At 46.2% G+C, this 16,325-nt stretch overlaps 1 protein-coding gene across 2 annotated transcripts in view; it reads left to right on the forward strand.

The window, feature by feature from the left end:
* Nucleotides 1-1,090: 1,090 nt before the first annotated feature.
* The window catches only part of BCL7A (BAF chromatin remodeling complex subunit BCL7A), a 57,825-nt gene continuing 42,590 nt past the window's right edge, over nucleotides 1,091-16,325 (forward strand). The window contains exons 1-2 of one of the 2 annotated variants that reach the window (XM_088449162.1): nucleotides 1,091-1,349; nucleotides 15,825-15,906. In XM_088449162.1, coding sequence (XP_088305288.1) covers nucleotides 1,258-1,349; nucleotides 15,825-15,906 — 174 coding nt within the window. In that variant the 5' untranslated portion in view covers nucleotides 1,091-1,257. The remainder of the gene's footprint in view (nucleotides 1,350-15,824; nucleotides 15,907-16,325) is intronic. The other variant, XM_088449161.1, reaches the window with a different exon arrangement.

Genomic DNA, 16,325 nt, shown 5'->3' on the forward strand with positions numbered 1-16,325 from the left:
CCTGCGGGATGTGGTTAAATTACCAGTGGATGTGATTCCGGCGGTCATAATGCCAGCGCCGGAATCCAGACTACCGGCATCCCGAAGGTAAGTAGTGGGGTTGGGGGGAGGGTTAGCCACTACGGGGGGAACTGTTAGGTTTAGGGTGCAGGGAGGGGGAGGTTAGGTTTAGGCACTAGGGGGGGGGGAGTTAGGGTTAGGCACCAAGGAGCGAGGGTTAGGGTTGGGAGAGAGTTAGGATACCGACTGACAGTGTCTGCATTCTAACCCTGTCCGTACTCATCCCACGGCCTGCTCCACTTGAATGCTTCCGGTTCTGTATGTACAGTGCAGATTGGCTTCCGAGTCCCGTCATCAGCGTCAAGGTCAGTGTTGGGGGCCCACCTGTGGTCCACCCTTAATCCGGTCCTCATTGGCAGATCTGTTCCTTGATGAAAATGAGCTGAAAATTACTGGTAAATACTGGCAATGTATGGGTGCTGGTTGCTGGGAGAATCGTTAAATCTGGTGGGGGGGGGGGGGGGGGAACGACACATGATCGGTGTCTTTGTATTTATTTGGGATTGCTGATATATGGGCCCCATTAATCGTAGTGAAGCATTTTAAATTATATCATCTAGAGATTATCTCCGCTCAATAACCCTATTGGGTGCAGTTTGGAAAATCACTTTTGTACTATAAGTTAACTATTAGGAGTGTACAGTGTGTGTATGTGTATATCTATCTATCTATATATATTACACACACACACACAATATCTCCAGAAGAGGGCTGGGCATTGCTCGCCTCCCCACGCTTATGTAATAAACATAAACAAGTTTGTAGAACCACGTGAAGTGTTTCTGTTCCTACGGAAACTACCCAAAGCAGTCTCCTCTCTCCTGTTACATAATGACATGTACTTCGGTCCGTGCTGCAGATAGCTAGGCGCATGTTTATTATAGGTAAAATGTGACCACTGCGGGCGGCGTTATTCTGCACCCCACACAGCAGATGATGATGATGATACAGGGCAGCAGCAGGGTTACATGGCATCGATTATGTGTGCAGCAGCGCTTTCCTATCCCCATCCCCCCGCCGCGATGCTCAGCAGCAGCAGCAGGCCGGACACCGCGCATGCGCAGACTGTGCCAGGACGCGGCGGCCGCCGTATGTGAGTGTGTGTGAGTGTAAGGGAAGAAAGAGCGATAAGTAACCGGCAGCGGCGAATCTCCCTACTCTCCCCCTCCCGGCCAGCCCGTCGCCGCTGCAGCAGCCATGTCGGGACGCTCGGTCAGAGCCGAAACACGAAGCCGGGCTAAAGATGATATCAAACGGGTTATGGCCGCCATCGAAAAAGTACGAAAATGGTAAGAAAGAGACAACAAAGGGGCGGAATGCGGGGAGGTGGCGGCGGGACCGGGAGCCGGGGTGCCGCGGCCACCTGACACCTCTCTGCCTTCTACGTCCTCCGCTGCAGGCGTCCTGTTCTCCCCGAGCTCCCGCCAAAGGCGGCGGCCATTGCGGCTCAGTCCCGGCCGGCGAGGCAGCAGCAGCCCAGCGTGGCCGCTCCGGGGGCTCCAGCTCCTCCTCCCCGGCGACTGCGGCTCTCACTGATGTCCCCTATCAGGGGGGGAAGAGATTTAAATTTAGCGCTTTGGCCCTGAGACTCGGAGCTCCCTCCCCCGGCCTCTGCCTCCGCTATCTGCTGCTGCTGGCAGCCTGGCACCAAGATGGGGGAGGAGGAGGAAGTAGTGCGGCTCCCGGCGCTGTCTCTCGCCTATAGCCGGCTGCATGGGCCGCCATGTGCCATTATCTTCGCTTGGACCCAGTGTGTGGCTGGTGCCGCCCGTACAATGCCATCCTGAGCCCCCTCTATAATTACACGGTGGATGGAAGTGTCCCAGCCCCGGGGAGGTCACCTGTGCCACCGACAGCCGCGTCCTGGCTACACCGATCCTTTTATTGTCAATTAAAATGTTCTAATTCTTTGTAATCTATAAGTCATAACGTGAGTAGGGTAACACTCAGCGGCATTTATACCCACTATCAGCTATTTTATTGTAGAAGTGTGCTAGCCAATAGGAAGCTGCTCACTTATTGTGGGATGACCTTGGTGCTGCCTATTGGCCAGTCATTTAAATGTCCTTATAGCATTATTTGTGACCAGTTCCTCAATCCAGCTCTGTTAAATGAGTACAAAAAACTCATTACAATAACTTAAACCCATTTTAATGTGGGATGTGACTGAATTCACCGATATAGCAGCACACAGCAAGAGTTCATGAAGGTTGTATTTATTATTTTAACACTAGTTATCTTTGGTGCCCATGTTGTTGTTTCTGACATATCTCACAGACTCCCCAAGCCTTAAGTGTTTAATTCTGACTACAGGAAGCCATTAGGGAGAGCGATAATATTAAAGGTGTGATATGCAAATACTAGTAATATTAAGTTATTTATACACCACACACTTCACAGAATATTTGGTCATTCACATCAGTCCCTGCCCCAGTGGAGCTTACAATCGATATTCACGTACACACACTAGGGTTATTTTCCTTTTGTCAGGATGCACGCAAATGTGAGGGAAGACCAACTTCACACAAGTGGGTATATTGTTTTACTCAAACCTCAGTGCTATGATGCAGTAATGCTAACCACTCAACCAACCATGCCTCCTGATATAAATACAATTGAAAGTTATTCATATGTAAAGCTTACAATCTTAGCAGTGGACATTTTGTAAAGGAATATGGGGGTCATTCAGACCCGGTCGTTAGCGCCGATGCGCTCGGACCGGGTCGATGGCCCCCCACAGAGCATGCGCACGACGGTGACGGCGCCGTCGTGCGCATGCGTGAGACCCGCTACGACCGACAGCGCCGGTCGTAGCGGGTCTCGATCCAAAGGGGGAGAGCTATCGATGTTGATTGACAGCTCGCCCCGTTTGGAAGGCGGGCCGGGGGGGGGGGGGGGTGGCAGCTCAAAAGGAGGAACGCCTACCGTTTGGGGGTGGCCCCTCTGACATCACTAGTGACCAGTGTTGTCAGTGGAGAGCTTCCGGCTCAGACAGAGCCAGAAGCTCTCCGGGGCTTACGACAAGGGAGACCCTACCCTAGGGTCTCGTCGTAAGCCGCGATGGTCTCTGACCATCGCGACCATCACCGGAGCGGTCGTTAGAGCTGTGGGTGTTAACCCACAGCCTAACGACCGCAACAGAGGCGGGCGGTCAGGATGCAAGTGGCCGCCCAGTTTCTGAGCGACCGCTTGCATCCTCCGACCGCCTCTGAATGAGGCCCTATGTCCTGTAGACAGGCTGATCATTATTTTATGTTCCTTAGGGGGGAATTCAGTTGTTTTTGCGCCCATTGGAGCTATTCAATTGTTTCTGCAGACAGGAGCGAACGCATGATTTCTGCCCGCAGCTTCCTGAGGTGGACAGCAGAAATTATCGAAAAGTTCCTCTTTTGGCGCCCAAACTGCCGCTTGGGTGCATTAAGCAGGACTTTAGACAGGCTTAGCCGCTTTACGCTTCTAAGCCTGTTGTATTTTGGTGCGACATGAGCAAAAAACTGATACAATTGAATAGTGTTCCCGCTAGGCTGTTTTAGTGGGGCGCTACGCCTTACCCGATTTTAAAAGGGCAAAAAAGCGCCCTGCCCTTTTAGCGAGTCCCACTAAAAGCCCTGAGTTTTCCCCACCTGCAGTCTGCAGTGGCCCAGGCCGTGAGGCTGTTAACACTACGCTCACCCGGAAAACGGTATCGCAGCCAGCTTGTAAGTCGGATTTCTGTTCACACCTCAGGAGGGTTCTAGTAGAAATCCTGTAGACGGACTTAACAACGAGGTCAATTGAGTAGCTCCGGGAATTCCTTCCCAGGGCTATTCAGCAGCGTGCTGAATTGAATTGCTCACATTGTGATTCATGTTTGTGTAACATTTTCAATATTAGGAATTTCATACATAATGCAAGACCTTTTGACAGTGTAATGCTCTATTTGCAGACTTTGACCCAATATTAAATAAACCTGATTATAGTTCTATTTTATTTGCACGCATATATTTTTCATGATTAATTTAATGGAAATTACTTATTAAAACTGAAATGATTACTTTACATGCACAAATTGGATCTCATAACTTTGCTCCATGTTAGGGGAATTATCTGTGTGGAGTTTGCTCTCCCACCTATGGAGTGTGAGGGAAAACTTGCATTGTTGTCACTGCCCTAAGTGCCCAATATGGGCCTCATTCAGACCTGCTCGCAAGCGGGTCGATGTTGAGGACCTGCGCACGTGCAGCGGCCGCACTGCGCGTGTGCAAGTCCCGGAGCAAGAGAGAAATTCTCTCGCTCCGGGGCTCGCTACAAAAGGGGCGGCGGTCGATGGTGAACGAAAGCTCGCACCGTTTTGTTGGCGGGGTGGCTGGCCAAACAGAGGCTTTACCGATGTCAGTGGTGAGCTTCTGGCTCTATTAGAGCCGAAAGCTCACGGGGCTTGCGGCAGACGAGACCCTACTACAAGGGTCTCGTCGCAAGTAGCGATGGTCTCGACCATCGCGACTATCAACCTGGTCACTCGCTAAAGCTGTGGGTGGTCACCCACCGCTTAGCAAGCGGCCAGGAGGCCGGATTTTAAATGTGAAGCGGCCGCCCTCATTCAGAGCGAGCGCTCGCATTTTGCGAGCGGCTCTGAGGTCCTATGTGCGCAGGCCAGAATTGCGGAGATTCTCAGAATTTTGTGCTAAATTGAATTCCTCCTTTAGACTGTAAATTCCACTGGAACTGATGTGAATGATGATGCCCATTGTACTACAGTGCAGACTATTATAACACTTTATTAATGCTGCTGATGTTGATAAAAAAAAAAAAACCCTAATTCATACTCAATCATGTAGGTAAGAGCCTCTGTTGAGGGAATTCAATTAGCATTAGCTGCAAGACTTACCATAGGCTTTCAGCTCCCGTGCTATGAACTGAGTGGTCAGAAAAATTGACGACGTCGTTGTCGACATATCGTTTAAAAAATCGTTACGTGTGTATGCACCTTAAGTCTTCTGTGTCTCCTCACAATCAGATCTTCATTAAGATTTACAGTACTTATAAACTCCTGAAATATTACATATATCTGTGAATGTCTTTTGTAGATATTTTAATTTATCCAGTGTGTATTTTAGAATTAAATTTTAAACATGCAACAATTTGTGTCCCCCTATAATGCAGTTCTTCAATAGGATTCCATAAGTGGATGTTTTGACTATGATGGAAAACCCTGTGTCAAATGCTGCTGTACGTACAGTCTTTCATAACTACTAAATTGTGTTGGTCTTGTGACTGGTATGGCCATACCCTACAGTTTATATCTTCCTTAAAGTAGTCTGTGTCCAGTTGTTCCTTCATATTCATATATCCATTGTAATCCTTTAACAAGTCTCTCCAGAATAAAAATGCTTTACTATATAAAGTAGTAATATATAAAGTAGACAGTCCAAATTTTATAGTGTCTACATTGCCCTCTTAGAGGATTAATATATGTAATATATGACAAATATACCCCATGCCAATAATGACTTGCGGGAAAGAAACACCAGTATTTTGTGCCCATCCGATTGTTTATTTGATGAAGTATGGCTCATTTTGTAACCCTTTACCTGTATTATTTGCATTACTGTAAAAATAAAACTGATTTAAAGTGCCCAAGGGGTTTATGAATTGTTACTCATTATGTTATTAGAGTTTCTTGCCTGCTTTTCATGATTTACCTGCTAATGCCCTATTTGCAGTCACATACTTTCACTTGTTGGGAGGTATGCTTGTTGGTCTGTTCCACATTGCTATTTTACTGTCACTGGTAGGCATGCACATTTGTCCAGAACTGTATGTACTTGCTACTTTGGTCACTGTTCCTTGTAAACCATCAATGGGACAGTTCAATTGTTTTATAGGGCGCCTATATTAATGGGCACCCGATGGAGCAATTCAATTGTTGCTCCGTTGGAGTGCGCATAGACGTGGTTAGATGCATTTCTGCTCACAGCCTCCTGAGGTGGCAAGCAGAAATGTGTGGTAAGTTGTCTGTTTGGGCGATCAAAGCAGGACTTAAGGTGGGGTTAGTTGCTATATGCGGCTAAACCCTGTGCTTTTTGGTGCAAACATGCAGCACGGGCACCCAAACGTTGTGTGCTCCTCCTTATGCTGGGTACATAGTAGGACAGGGCTCGGGGGCCAGGTCGCCATGGCAACCAGATGGGGCTGCCTGGCGACCAGGTTATCAGCAACCCCCGGGCACTGTAGTGCAGACGGAGAGCGCGGTCCACACTACAGAGTAACAAACATACAGCCGTCAGCGGCGGCTGCATGTTTGTTATAGCAGCCGATGAGAGTCTGCCAGACTCTCATTGGCTGCTGCGTCGTTCGCGGAGTGAGCCGGCTGGAACTCACTCATGAGCTCCACCTTCAGGCTCACCCCGCAGCAGGTTGGGAGAGACGTCACGTCATGACGTCTCTCCCATAGTGCAGAGCGGATAGCGGCGGTCGTCGTTTTTTTTTTTTGTTTTTTTTTTAAGGGGCAAATCATAGGGTGGATGGCTGCTACTGTAGGGACACTGCATAGGTGGGGGTGGCCGCTACTCTGGGTGCACTGCATAGGTGGGGGTGGCCGCTACTGCAGGGGCACTGCATAGGTGGGGGTGGCCGCTACTGGGGACACCATGGGGGGGCTACTACTAGGGGAAATGCATAGTGGGGTCTACTACTGGGGTCACTGCATAGGGGGGACTACTACTGGGGGCACTGCAGAGGGGGGATTACTACTGGGGGCACTGCAGAGGGGGGATTACTACTGGGGGCACTGCAGAGGGAGGATTACTACCGGGGGCACTGCAGAGGGGGGATTACTACGGGGGGCACTGCAGAGGGGGGATTACTTCCCGGGGGCACTGCAGAGGGAGGATTACTACCCGGGGGCACTGCAGAGGGGGGATTAGTACCGGGGGCACTGCAGAGGGGGGATTAGTACCGGGGGGCACTGCAGAGGGGGGATTAGTACCGGGGCACCCCGTTAGTGGTGTGGCCATGGGGGTTGGTTGTCAGAGGCGTAGGTGCTCAGTAATGCTTCCCGGGGGGATGGGGGGGGGGTCTGGCTCCTACACTTTCATCCTGGCTCCTAAGTTTTCGAAAAATTTGTCAAGCCCTGTAGTAGGAAGATGTATCAGTCAGCTATACACACTTACTAATTGGCCGCTCGATGTGTCTGGGCTGACATCACAACTGGGCGGGCATTTAAATTTGCCCACCTAGTTGAGATGTCAGGGTAAGCGGTCCTTGCAGCAAGTGATGGGTGTCCGACGGGTCGCCCGTACACACATGCAGATGCACTGATTTATCTTTCAGATATATATATCGGCATCGGCTGTGCTGCAGGGCCAACATATGTCTGAACTATGTCGTTCACAAACATCAGGTGTACGCATCTGCCAATGCACTTGCGATATATCGTTCGATCACACTAATTATATATCGACAAGTGTGTACCTAGGATTAGGATCCCAGGCCCGCTGAGAGCTGCGGCGGGCTCGGGTAATAGGGGGCGTGGCCTAATCGCGGGAGGCATGGCCACACCCCCTTCCCGGGAAAAAAAAGATATGCAGCGAAGTGGCGCTGTGGAGAGGGGGCGCTCTGGGCCCCCTCAGCCCGGCGCAAAGCCAGGGGGGGCGCGATCAGTGTGATCGCTCCCCCCACAGGCTTAGGAGACTGCTGTGGCTGCTGCTCAGCAGCCACGAGCAGTCTCCACTGCAGCTCAGCACACGCTGTGTGCTGGGCTACTGTGAGGGAGGGGGGGGCGGCGCCGCTCCCCCCCCTCTCGGCGCCCCTGTAGGATCCTACATTTGTGTGGAGGTCAAATCTTTGCATAAGTATGGTTTTATTAAATTCTCCATTGTATTCTTCAGTTTATTTTGAAAATTAGCTGGGGAGAAGTCTGATGTGGCACATTAACTTGTGACTGGTAGATGGAATGTTAAGTTCAAGCTGTTTTGTTAATTTTCCCAATCCGCTTATTCAATAAGAAAACTGACCATTCAGTTGCCAAATTTTTATCCTTAAAGATCTCCCTGAGCAGAGAATCAACACCAGCACAGTCTGTGCTATGGGACAATTTCACCATTCAATTTTCATATTGCCTTTCTCATTGCAACCCAAAAACATAGTTGGTGAGAGAGAATTAGTAGACCCTTAATGGTGTTATACACCATCTTTATATGGGGGCAATTGTTTTTGCATGCGGCTGTTAGTAACGTGTGCACAGCGAAGCAATTCAATTGTTGCTCCGTTTGGGCGCGAATGTCGCCCTCAGGAGGTGACGAGCAGAAGTCCACTGAAAAATCAGGGTTTGTAAGCACTCAAACTGCTGTTTGGGCGCGCTAACAAGGATTTTGCATGGGTTTAGCCGCTTTACGGTGTTTTTGGGTGCAGTATGCGCAAAAAGGCATAGGCGACCCAAACAATTAAACATCCCCCCCCCCCCCCAATCTCTTGTCACTTTAGACGTTAGATCAGTTGTGAAAAAAACATTGAATTCCCTCTATAGGTTTGATAGTTGTCTTCTTTACATAGGTCTCCCATTTGCACTGCTTAGTGGTGTCAACAATTTTATTCCAGGATACAGGGGAAGTAGATGGGCCCCTCTCCCTTTCCTTCCAGCCACCCACAATGAGACTTTAATCAGGGGAACTCTAATAAAGCTATTGTTCTTGCCTACCTATTTATATGTAATAACTGCTGATTAAAAGGATAGGTATACTTTTGCAATCATTTTTTCTTTATTATATACTGTTAATGCATATAATAGGCAAGTTGTAGAAATTGAAAAAAAAAAAATTCCCTCTTGTCTTGTTTCTTTTTAGACACTTTCTAACATGCTACCTTACATTACCTGCAGCATAAAATAAAGCACACTCGTGTTCACTCCACTTGCATATCAGCCCTCACATCCTCTGCCAGTGACAGCATGTTTAAAGCTACCGTATGAAATGCTACTGGTGCTGTGGAGTTCAAACACCCTGACAATGAGTTACTCGTGTGAAAACAAGCATTTACTGTTTTAAATAGTGCCATAATATAATAGTGCTGTTCAGATAATATTTAATTCACATCAGACCCCAACCCTTAGTAGCTTACAGTCAAAGTTAACTCACACATTTAATGGGGGTATCCACTTACAGATATACAAACGAGAGCACGATTACGACATTGCAATCGTGCTCTCGTTTGTATATCTAGTGATGTGCCTAGACTGAACGTTCACTCGTTCAGTCCAGGCACATCCCTCATCCCCGCACATGCTGAACCTGACGAGATCGTCAGGTTGACCAGCATGCATGGGCGATGTCGGGAGCGACCAGCAGGCACGCGCATCGCTGGTCGCTGCTGACCAAAACATGCCCGATGCATGCGCGATTTGCAAGCGATTGCGCGATAACGACGCCGTTATCGTGCAATCGCTTGGTTAAATCGCTAAGTGGATACCCCCCTTTACTCATTATGGTCAATTTACCAACCTGTATGTTTGTTTTCGAAGTCTGGGAGGAAACCAGAGCACCTGGAGGAAACTCCCACAACAAAATGGGAGAACGTAAAAACTCGACAAAAGTAGGGCCCTGGTTGAAATTTGATTACTCTTGGAGAACACTTGACCCAAGACAATTACATTTCAGTGATCTAGCACAAATTTTTAAACTAAACCAACATGTAAGCTTTGGATGGTGTTATTTAGCTCTGCAGGCACACTTTATGTAATTGGGAACCTTACATTTATTTTTTTTGACCTTTTATTTGTGCATTCTATGGGCGGTATTCAATTGTTGGCGCCGGCAGCTGTCCCCCCTTCCTGCCTGATGGAGCTATTTAATTGTTTCTCCTGTCGGGCGCGAACAGCTGCCGGCGCCGTAATTTCAGCTCGCACCCCCCAGGGGTGGCGAGCTGAAATGCGGGAAAAGTGACCTGTTTGGGCGCGCAAATGGCACTTTTCACGATAGCGCCTGCACTTTGGTCGGGTTTAGCCATTTTACGCGGTGAAACCAGAATCGATTATCACCCCGTGATCTCCCACCGCTTAAGGCGGGAGATCGGGCGCGATAAAACAATTGAATACCGCCCTATATGTGTCCGAAAGGACTAATAACCCTTTAACTATAGGTGCATGATATAAGAGTAACAATTAATGGGGGTGATTCCATTCTTTCAGAAGTGCCCGAAAGCTATTCAATTATTTACCACGGCTAGCCCAGAGGCTGCACCTATCGCGTATTTTAGTTCGCACCCTCATAAGATACAACCAGAAATCCATGTTAATCCTTTAACTGGCGACGTTGAATGTAATGCGACCGCAGTCAGCTGTGCTTCAACTGCCAAGGTTGCATCACTGGGTTCGTGACATCGCAAATTGGACCTTGGAGGACTGGCAACATGTGGAGTGGTCCAAATGAGTCACGGTTCCAGTTGTTTTGGGCTGTTAGTACAGTTCGGGTATGGAGCAGACGCTATGAGGACATGGACCCCAGTTGTCAACAAGTCACCATGCAGGCTGGTGGTGGTTCCATAATGATGTGGGGTATGTTCACATTGGCATGGGTTGAGTCTGCTGGTCCGCCAGAAAATTTCATAACCGGTAACCCCACTACATTGCATTGCTTGATGACTATTTGCAGACCTTCCTGGCCTTCAAGTACCCCCATAACGATGGAATATTCCAGCAGCATAATGCACCGTATCATCAGTCCAAAGTTGTCTAAAATTGGTTTGAGGAGCGTTTTGAATAGTTCCGATTAATGGTGTGGCCACCACATTCATCCGACATGAACCCAATCGAGCATTTATGGGACGTGATGGAGAGGTCCATTCGCACCCACGATCCTGCACCTACAAGTAACAGGGAGCTGTGGGAAGCTATCCAGATGGCATGGGTCAACATCTCTCCAGAGATCTTTCGTCCACTTGTGGAATCGATGCCACATCAAGTTGCTGCACGTTGCCAGGCTAGAGGTGGTCCAACATGATACTAGGCATCTATCCCATGACTTTTGACACTTCAGTATGTGAGCTGCATTTTACACAGCACAAAAGCATTTATGTCCATCTCCTACATTAGGTGCTAACGGTTTTTGCATGAGGTTTGGTTTGCAAAAAAACGGAATGTGGTTTGGGTCTTACAGTTGCCACACATCAGATCCAATATAGAGATGATGATTTATTTTGAGAGACTAATTTGTAGATCCCAGTTTGTAGTAATGCTGTTTTCCTCTTGGGTGACTGGCCTATTCTACTATAGCGGACTTTATTTTACTTTGCAAGGATGTATTCACAGAGCAGACGTCTGATCATACCAAACGGGCTGCCAGTGTCCCGCTAACAGTGCACATCTTCGGCATCCAGGTGAGATGGCTACTATTAATATAATCAAGCTTTGTAATAGACTTCTGTTCTTCAATGACTTCAGAATCAATTTGGGTTTTATAACAACTTTTTTTAATCAGTACCTTCAAAGCATCCAAGAAGTATGTAACAAAGCAATTTAATTGAAATGATATGCAGGCTTCTTTAGTTAATACAATACATTGGTTTCTTTGCTAAAGTCTAGTAAATGCGCAGCTGGCCTGCAACTTTGTTTCCCGTTATTGTTAGCCTGCATACATGTTATTACAGCATATATATACCCAGTTATCCCAATAATTTGTAAGAATAGTAAGACAACTAGTGTCCTCAGGTCCAAGTTTTGACAATTGGCTGGGGAGGGAAGCATAGCCGCATCGAAATCCCTATGGATGGACATATGTGTACACTGATTCTTTACAGAGGATGGGGATATAGATGTTTTCTCAACCACATCTCTAAAGCTGGGTACGCACCTGTACAATCGTCGGACAAATCTTCAGATTCCCGGCCTGTTCATGAGATCTCTTAAGAGTGTGTACGCACCTATAATCATGTTTTATCAGGCAAAAACTAATCTTAGCTGGTGTTATGGGCATCCTAATATTCATCAGTTGCGATGGTACAATGTCAGACAAACCTGGAAGTGTGTATGCGCTAATGACCGTTCTACCCACTACGTCTGCTGATGCTCCTCCAGCAGCAGTGACGCCTTTTTGGCCGTGCATAATTACATCTCTAATGTGGATTGGTACATGCTCTCGTTAAAACGTACCAACATCAGCACAGGGAAAACAGCACTGTTTATAGAGAATCATTATTTTATTGTTTACCTGTGGTATATGGCACATATTTATCCCTTCATACAAGTTTATAGAGATTGTTATAGCAAAGCTTTCCGTTCTCCTCCTGCATGTTTATGTGCTGTTCAGTCAAGCCCTTTCCCAGCCCATTAAATGTTAATTATGTTTACATTTAGCATCAGTGTAGCTAAATATCTGTTGAGTGTGTGAAGCTGGGTACACACTAGACGATATATTGGACAATTTTTAGTTTTGGAACAACAAATCGTCTGCACCGTCCACTGTGTGCAGTGTAGGCTTATCTGAAGATGTGACGGCCGACACCATGCTTCTGGATGCGGTGAGGAAAAGACATATTGGGCAATCATACACCAGATCATGCAGTGTGTACGGACTGTCCGATATATCGTCCAGTCCCATCTGCCAACGCTGGGTACACACGTCGTCTAGTTGGACCCCGCTTAAGGAGTCGCAATCTTTTCAGCAGATGGTTTACAGATGTTTGCGGATGAGTTTGATTGGTCATATGTGATTCCTGCAGTTTTCCAAAAATATGACATTAATTCATTCAATAATGAGCTAAATATCTGATCCTTTTATATCTGATACTTTTCAAGCTGTAATAATTAAGGATGTACGCCGGCCAGGGATGAGCGGGTTCGGATTTACTCGGTTCTTATCGCCACATTACCACAAGTTTGGATTTATTTTATTTGCTATCTAAAACAAGTGATAGCCAATAAAATGCGGTTTTGAGAACCGAGTAAATCCGAACCCGCTCATTTCTAGCGCCGACCCCCGTGTTTTGGATCTGTATCTCCTTCAAGGTTTTGGATCTGGATTTGGTTTTGCAAACCACCCTCAAGTGTTTTTGGATCTGGACTTTTTAAATAAAATATAGATAAAAAGTTTTAAAAACTGCTAAAATCATGTAATTTATGCAATCCAAAACCCGAAATTCGGATTTAAAATCCGAATCGCAGTAAAATCAGAACCGCGACCCGGATCTCCTCAGGAGATTAGAACCGCGACTCTGATTTACTCTGATTCATGAAATTCGGGTGGATTCGGATTTCTGGAGAACCGAACCGCACATCTCTAGTAATAATATGACAAAAGGGTCTTAAATTGATACGGTTATTGTGGAGGGTCCTCCTCTGAACTATTGATTTTCAGAGATATAGCAAAGTTTTATTTCAAATGTGAATATTGTGAGGTGAATGCAACATTTCCTTTAACATGAGAGTTAAGGTATGGCATTGTTTGTAGACCTATTCTCTACCTTGTTGCATACTATTGTACTCTTAACTGACATTTTAGGCTGCTCTGCAGAGTTCTTCAGAGGAGTTGCTGACTAAAATTTGCCTGTCAATACAGGAAAAAATGCCTTGCTGTGTTTTAGATGTTGGTATTAGTATTTTCGGGATGTAGTCTGGAAGCCGACGGTCTAAATGCCGACCGCCGGCTTCCAGAGACTCTAATCCCGGTGTGGTACTAATGACAGGCGTCAAAAACTCGACGCCTGTCATTAACCATATGCCGGAAGACCGACACCCGGCATACCGAACGAAGGTAAGCTGGGCTCGGACAGCTGTGCGGAGGGGGGGAGAGTTAGGTTTAGGGCTCCCAGGGGGGACTTAGGGTTAGCCACCCCCCGGGAGGGTTAGGTTTAGGCTAAGGGAAGGGGGGGTTAGGGTTAGGCACCCCTAAGGGTGGGTTAGGGGATAGAATTAGGTTGGCGATACTTACCTTAGGGACGATCGGGATCTTCACCCTTGCCGGGCTGCTGCTGTCGGGATTTGGTAATACCTACTACACCCGTATTTTCATATAAACGTGTTTCAGTGCTGTGCTTTGAAAATATGTCTTGCCTGGTGTTGAAAATCGCTGCCAGAAGATTCAATTTGAAATTTTCTTCTTAATCTAGACATTCACTTGGTTATTTTGAAGCAGTATGGTTACTTTGAATACTTTCATGTGTGCGCGCGCGCGCATCTGCCAATGTCTGGTGGGACTTCTCTTCAATTGTCCATTTGTTTATGCCAATTGACAGTTGATTACTTTTTTGATGATGGGACCAAACAAGCGGTTTGTCTTTGAGAACAATCTTCTTTATGTACATTAAAGCAGATAATATACAGCACATATTATTTCATAAGGCAATCATTTTGTAATCTTTCTTCTCTTACTGACACCTAATTTAACATGTTACTTGAAGGTTTCAGGCAAGTGACAAGATGTCGTTTTCTCTAACCCCAACTGCCGTGTTTTTTTTTTTTTTTTTATGTTTTAAAGGTTTTCTGCAAAATATGGAAGGCACTGATGTAAAGCACGTCCTCCCATTATGGCAGTTAAAGTTCTAATCTCAGAAAATCTTATTATCGTTTGCAAAAAATTAAATTATACAGTACACCATATTTAAGCACTTGCCTGGCATGGTCGCATCTGATGCGACCAGTCAGAAATGCCCACTAGTCAGCTGCTGAAAGATATTGTTTCAGCAACCCAGCTATATCTGAGGGACCTGTAGGTCCCCCTGCACCCGCGACCTCCCCTCCGTGATCGGGACCCAGCGGCACCCCCCTCCCGGCGTGGCTGCACAGCAACCATGATTCCAGAAGAAGCTGCGGCTCCTGGCAGTCGAGGCTGCTTCTGCTGTGTCACAATCGCTGTGGCTTTCAGTGATCGGGAAACCGACAGCTATTCCCTCCCAGCTTGGCTGAATGGCAGCTGCAGGTTCAGTGAAAACAGCAGCAGCGGCGGCACCCCCACCACCTCCTCCTTCCGGCTGGCTTCTTCCAGAGCTTCTGCACTACAAGTGATCTAGTAGTACAGTATGTGTAAAATAAATCTACTCACGCACAACCTGCCCCTCGCTCCGTCTATCCACAGCTTAGGTTTTTGTTGTTTTTTAAACTAGAAAGTTATTTTTTTTTTTAAAAACTTCCCCAAAATGGTAATTATAATTTTTTTTAACACATTATGTAATTAATAGCTATTTAAACTTGGATTTAACAGTTTTGTAAAAAAAAAATATATATTGATCAGGTTTAAATAGCTCATTTCCATAATTTGCTTATAAATAGAAATCACCAATTTTGGGGACTTTTTAGAAAATATTATCCAGTTAAGGGGATTTCTTGATCTATTTACTTTGTAACCTGTTTTTCCCACACTGCCTGCATACAGAGAATACAATTGCATCAGTCATTGGGATTATTGATACCTATACCTCCAGTCTAATACTAATACGCACTTGTGTTTCTGAAAATTAGCCTTGAATTGGTCCTTCCTGAAATGTATGACGCAGTGCAGTGGTTCCCAAACTTTTTTGACTCTCGTCGCCATAGTGCATCAGAATTGTTTTCACGGCACTCCTAAGCCAAAAGTCTGCTGTTCAGAAAAAAATGTAGTGAAGTGAAGTAAATTGTGCTTACCTGTTTTTCTTAGGTTCATTTATGTAGTGGGTGACAGGTTTGTGCTTCTGTTTGTCCACATATTTCTATTGCATTGGCCATAAATAATTTGATTTGGTGCCGTGTTGCACAGTTTGTGAACTACTGACGTAGCGATTGCACAAAATGTTTTCTTAACTTCTTCCTTCTTGTTTTTCAGGGAAAAGAAATGGGTAACTGTCGGAGATACTTCTCTTAGGATTTACAAATGGGTGCCTGTTGCTGAACCTAAAACAGATGATGTAAGCTATTTTATTTTTGTCTATATCCTGCTGCTGATGGCTGTTTTTTTTTTCTTGTTTTTAAAAAATGTTTGCATCTTTAATGATTGATCATTATGAACATTTCAACCTTTGATTTGTCTTTCTCTAGATTCAGCTTCATACGTCTGTAGGTACCTGAGCACTGCATTAAGTTTAATTTATTTTTATGTGGGCTATATTACATTATTTACATCACTTATTGAAACACCTTGGAAGCAAATTTCTGAAAATCTGAAGGTGTAAAGCTTTAATTTCTTCAAATAATTTACTTACATGGACCAGTAAGCCTCTAACCTCATCACACCAAATATACCCCTTCCTCCTCTTCCATCCTGTCAGACAAGAATAGGGGGAGCAGCAGTGGCAATAAAATCCCTGAAGTAAATGAACCAATATTC

Source organism: Taudactylus pleione, unplaced genomic scaffold, assembly GCF_031769625.1.
Source record: "Taudactylus pleione unplaced genomic scaffold, aTauple2 ptg000479l, whole genome shotgun sequence".
Taxonomy (NCBI): domain Eukaryota; kingdom Metazoa; phylum Chordata; class Amphibia; order Anura; family Myobatrachidae; genus Taudactylus; species Taudactylus pleione.